Source organism: Apium graveolens, chromosome 7 (genome assembly GCF_009905375.1).
Source record: "Apium graveolens cultivar Ventura chromosome 7, ASM990537v1, whole genome shotgun sequence".
Taxonomy (NCBI): Eukaryota; Viridiplantae; Streptophyta; class Magnoliopsida; order Apiales; family Apiaceae; genus Apium; species Apium graveolens.
Window position 1 is genome coordinate 190,242,885 of NC_133653.1, and position 5,971 is coordinate 190,248,855.

Genomic DNA, 5,971 nt, shown 5'->3' on the forward strand with positions numbered 1-5,971 from the left:
ATCCAAATTTAGGGCATATTACCCCAAATTCTATTTCAAATGTTGATTCAAATTTGGATCAACTGAATAGTAGTGATCTAAATTATTTAGTGATCCAAATTTGGATCATTTGATTTAATATAAAATAATGGTTTTGTTATTTGTAATTTATGATATTTTAAATTGATTTTTGATTATTTAATTATATAATTAATAACATAATATAATTAATAGTTAACAAAATCTATTTTTAAAATAAAACTTAAAATAATTAGAAAACATAATTTAATTAAAATTTAAAAATAAAAAATAAAGAGACACATATTGCACTTAAAAATGCATTAATTGAGCATTTATGAGAAAGAATATACTAATTCGAAAAATTAGTGTGTATCAATGATATTTTGTATATTAATTATTGCAATACATGTGTTTTTCGTGAAGTGCACAATTTTAATATTTTTATGTGTATTAATTTTTTTTTTGATTTAATTAATTTATGAAATGTTATATAATTTGTCAATAATGATTAAATGATAAATTTAAAATAAAATTGTTTAATATGATATTTATATATTAATATATATAAAAGTATTTTGGATAAATTATTTGGATTACTGTGGGAGTTGGTCAATTGGTGATCGAAATTTGGAATTTTGGATCAAACGGTTGAAGATGGCGTAAAGAGTACCGGAGTATATCTTACTTCTCCAGTCAACAAAGGCAGTTGATGTCTTACTGATCAAAATTGTACTGGTATCGCTGCTAATAATAACTGGGCTAATTCAAGAATGGCGGTGGCCTGCCCCGCAATTTATTCTAATTTATAATGTTTCTGGATTCTTCAATTTGTTGAATTTCTTCTCAGACTTTCTGATTTTTGTTCTGAAATTATTATATTCCTGGAATGCTGTCAGTATTCTATTTTTAGCGTAAGTTTCTTCTTATATTGATTGCATGCATATACCTAAGTAAATTTTGTAGATTATTATAACTATGATGCAACAAATTTTATATCCAAATTTTGGATGTAGTAAAATAATTTAATATTATAATTTACAAATTTGTATATTACTATATGTTTGCAGAACCAACCACATGAATTCATCAAAATAAAGTTTGATAACATCTGTACAAGGTGTCAATCGTGTCATTATGATTATGGGACGGGCATGCAGATCGGAGTAAAGGACTGTGCAAACTTTTAAGCATGAAACACTATCCAGTATTGATGTGTATTTCCTGATTAATGATCTTGTGCAGATGTAATTACGAAACATCGTATTCATCTCCATATTTAAAAAGAAAATATGGACTAAAACTTATTGCTAGGATTCGGATAATATGATATGACCCATCTCAAAATAAATGACAATCTATTCTTTATGAGCAACCTAAAACTAGTGTATTTACTCCCTGTAGAGGGCCAAATCTGGGTTTAACCACCTGCTATCAACAGCCACCATGGCCAATTAACCTACCTTTAATCAGCCCATTTCTAATTTCTTAAACAATGTAACTTATAAATTAAAGTTGGAAATTGCCATAACAGTTATATGAACACAGTAACTTAGAGCAAATCCAACAGTGTGCTAGTAGTTTCCTTATAAATATAATAAAATAATAACTCTTAGTAAGTCATGACATGATTTTATATTTCAACTCCAACAATGATCTTTAGACCCATCCCTAATTATTATTATAATAATAAATTTGAAAAAGATATGAACAAAAAGTAGAAGAAAGAGAAAGAAAAAAAGTGGAAGAAAGAGTGAGAAATGAATATTTTATTAACAAAAATGATATAAAGAATAACTAGTTGTTCCTTAAAGATAAGGTATGAAGGTGATGTATTAGTAATTTAAGGAATTGGAGTGCAAATTTAAGCCAAGTTTCTTATATTTGAAGTTAAAGCCCATTTAAGGAGGCTGTTGTGTTGGACTTGCTCTTATAAGTTATTTAGGTGTTTGGATAATTTTATATATATATTACTTATAAGTTGATAATGTGCTTGGTAAATTATAACTTACAAGTTATTCTTTTAAAAAAAAACTTATAAGTTATAATTTAAAAAAATAAAATGTAAATGACAAATTATATGAATTAATAATTTTAATACATAAATATAAAATTAATAAAGAAAAAAATTTAAAAATAAAGATAATGACCCCGGATAAAACTATATAATATATACTATTCGTCTTGACGAAAATAGAAGTATATTACTGATCCGGGTTAAAACAACTAAAACAACATAACATATATACTTTAATCTGGATTAAAATAAAATAATTTGGACATTACACGGATTTCAAACTAGTTAACAAATGAATCTTAGGTGACACTTGTTTAACATAAATATTCAAAAGAAGTAGAATGATTTCAAGAATGTACATTAGGGTCACTTTCTACGTTTAGGCCATACGAGGGTGTAAATGCTCATAAACATGACGCTGCCAAACAGGTCCGAAAAAATTGAATCTGTCATTTTACCCTCCAATGAAGCTTATATGAACTCCCAAACAGGCACAATATTACAAGTACTACATTGTAACTGCTAATGCACCGACAATCATTCTGCCATCGCAAGAGCAAAAAAATAAGAGAGCAACTGCAGATTTCAAAAGAATTCTCATAAAAGAAATAAGTCAGCACAAGGAAAATCAGCCCAGCACGAGGGCTGTTAATGATTCTGGTAATGAAGATTACAAGCTTTGGAGAGCTCAAGGAAAGTACAGTATGAGAAGCACCTAAAGCAAGAAACTAAGGGATCCCCATGGATATGATGTGTTTTTATTAAGAAAACCTCAAAATTCTGGCCAACTAATAAGAGCAAAGTCTGTCTGTATACGGGCAGTAAGGGGAAAGTCCAGCATATATATCTGCAAATAATTTATAATTATTGCATTATTAGTATCATTGCAAATACGACGTCAATGCTTTTAATTATAGCATCAAGCAATCAGCTGAAACATTAGTGGTCAAGTGCCCAATGTTAGGCAGCTTGGGGATAAGGTGCAAATGAATGGGCTAAGTCGTTTATCTAAATGTTAGATAAATACCTTCATATATGTATAATTCTACCAAAACGTAGGATCCCCCCAAATACCTTCCCAGTTGTGATCAAACTATTGAAAAGGAGGTTACTGAAAGCCAAAACATCAAGTTGTGACCTCGAACAACTCAATCAACATCTCTAACTCCTGCATTTGATAAGATATTTTAGCTACTTTAGTTCATTTACATATACCTAATTATAGTGCTAAAAGTTATTCAGTCAGTTCCCTACATCCAATCTGGCCACTTATATGTAGCTTCAGATCCTGATTTACTCCATCAGGCAAGAATTGCTACCTATGTTATATCCACATATCATAACCAGTCTGGACTTCGGATATCTACAAATTGACTACACCGGTAGATTCATTCAGCGTGAACACATTCCAATCCCATAATAAATCACATATTAGCATCATAACTGTAGACACAATAAAAGCTGGTACCAAAAGTTCTAAAAAAACATTCCTCTGGGGCATGAGGCAGACAAAACTAAAAAAGAAATAGAAAGAATAGTTAGAGCTAATATAATTATATACTTGAACTGTAAACAACAGAACATTATTTCATCCTCATTATTTCATCCTCAGGCATAACTCTCCATTCCATTTGGAGATATTCTATAAAAAAAAGGAACCATGAATGGAATATATTGTCGTCTCTGACTAAACCAAACCGTTTGTAATCTGTTCAGCTTAGTTCGGTTTTCCTAATACTCGATTTGGTTTCGGTTCGAAGATTTCCTAAACCAAAGATTTCAGTTCACTTTGGGCAGTCCAGTTTGGGTCGGCACTCTAAAACCGCCCAAACTGACCGATGCTCAGCCCTGGTCAGGGTTTTTGCTGCAACTCTATTAGGTTATAGGTTTTAAAGATCGAGTTTAATCTTCTTCTAAAACAAATATCTAAGGACTCCTTTATGCCTTTTCCCGCATATGATCGAATTCAAAAACGTTTACTCAGTGTCAAGAAATGAGAATCCTACTGTTTTAATTCTACCATTGCAAATCTTAAACTGGAGAAAGTCACTAGTATACCCCGCGGATAGGTAAAGACTAGCAAGATTTTTCTGTTTAATGCACATATAAGCGTCAAGTGTACAATTAGCAAATATAGAAAGTAGCATTTGCATAATTGCATTTACAAGTTCTATAGGATTACTAAATAACAATATTACATCCACCAAAATTTAACCCATGAAACCTCATACGACAATATTAAGAGCATACAAACCTCATCTCGAACCATTAACTCCTTAACCTGATCAACAATCCTAAACTCAATAAGGCCTTGTTGTCGCGCCAAGAATCCCAGCAAGCGAGCCCAACACCGCAAATGCCAAAAGGGGACTAACATCCAAAGTATCAAACAGCGGAGGAATAATATTTCTAAACAAATTCAAATAAGGATCACACAAGTCCCTAATAGCTGACAATGGCTGACGATCCCACGGAATATTCGGAAACCAACTAAGCAACACCCTAACCATCAATACAGCACTATAAATCTCAAGCCATTTCGACATTCCAGCTGCCACAACAGTCAATGGAGTGTTCAACGCCCTCGGGCCCGTATTAATCGCAGCGAAAAACAAAGGCCCAATTGAGCAAACCAAACTTTCCTGAACATTCTTGATACCCAAAAGCTCATCTTGACTAGGAATTGCACAAATGCCCTTTAAAAAAATTCCGATTTTTTCGGAAAAAAGCCTTGAAACTGAGAGAGTGAGGGCTAATAAAGATGTGACAGTGCGAGTTGACTCAGTGAGCTGAGAGTGAGTTGGGTTTTGAGTGGGTGATGAAGAAGCAAGAATCTTGGATTTTCTTGAAATTGGGGAAGTGGGTATTTGGGTAAAGGGGGATAAAGGATGGGGTATAGATACATGGAGTGTGTGTATATGTTTTGGGTAAGGAGAATGGAGAGATGATGAGGTGGGTTTGTAACGATGGGAAGAATCGAAGGCGGGGTTTAAGAGGATTAGGGTTTGAGCGGCCATGGCTAACAAAACAAGAAGAGAAGCTCGGTTTGTTGTTCCAAACGATTTCTGATCTTTTTGATAAATGGCTGTTTCTAGACTTTTGTGTTTTGTTTCGATAAATATAAATTTGAGGGTCATAATATAAGCGTGAACCAGCCTAAATCCCTCTGCAACGCCCGGGTCTGTTCATGTAATTATATAATTTCTCGCACCAATTTGTATATGTATTCAAATAATTTTATAACTAATAAAATTAGGATAAACAATACTATTTTGTTTTAATCTTATTCTCGAAACAATTTTTTATCTTGAAAATATAATATTTAAACGCAAAATCAAATATATACCGGACCCAATTACTCACACCATAAATTGGTCCAAAAAAACTATTAATTTGGTATACATTAATTATAAACTAATACTCTAATTTTTATCAATTTAGGATGTTACAAATACTCAACATTCTCGTCGAGCATGCAAACACATTTACGGAACCCGATGGACGTCCTCGTAAAACCCCCGATCATATTTACAATCATACTTAGAGAACCTACGAAGTGCCTCTATCTTTTCGGTCGGGGAGACCTCTGAAATTATTTAAAAGATCCAAGTCACAACTGAATGTATACCGGATCCAACAATACATTACATGTCAGTCCAAAATAGTTAGTAATTTGGTATACATTAGTTGTAAAATTGTCCAAATAAATAACCCGAATACTTTCATTTACAGATAAAAACCTAAACATACATTAACTTGTGTGATTTAACGAAATAACAACAAAGTTCTAAAATAAAAAATATATTATGTATGTAATATTATATCATTACATTTCGAGCATAGTTATATATATTTCTATTGAAATCCCAAATTCACTTTGAATTTGATAAATGCGTTACTTGTGAAGTATGTGTTCGTGCATATCCTATGGATATACCTGTTATAGATCGGAAGTTG

General features: G+C 31.9%; 1 protein-coding gene across 2 annotated transcripts; it reads right to left on the reverse strand.

The window, feature by feature from the left end:
- Positions 1–2,591: 2,591 nt before the first annotated feature.
- LOC141672252 (ylmG homolog protein 1-2, chloroplastic-like) lies at positions 2,592–5,139 on the reverse strand. 2 transcript variants are annotated; one of them, XR_012555421.1, is made up of 3 exons: positions 4,269–5,139; positions 3,042–3,182; positions 2,592–2,861 (listed from the first exon to the last, which is right to left on the reverse strand). XR_012555421.1 is itself a non-coding variant. In XM_074478809.1 (2 exons), exon 1 carries the CDS (start codon positions 5,029–5,031, stop codon positions 4,315–4,317), a length of 717 nt encoding a protein of 238 aa, XP_074334910.1. In that variant the 5' UTR covers positions 5,032–5,139; the 3' UTR covers positions 2,592–2,861; positions 4,269–4,314. The 2 variants fall into 2 exon arrangements, 1 of the variants encoding a protein (XP_074334910.1); XM_074478809.1 differs by lacking the exon at positions 3,042–3,182.
- Positions 5,140–5,971: the final 832 nt, after the last annotated feature.

Bases quoted from the DNA above. Each gene is read 5' to 3' on its own strand.
- LOC141672252 (XM_074478809.1), bottom strand. From the start codon at position 5,031: ATGGCCGCTCAAACCCTAATCCTCTTAAACCCCGCCTTCGATTCTTCC.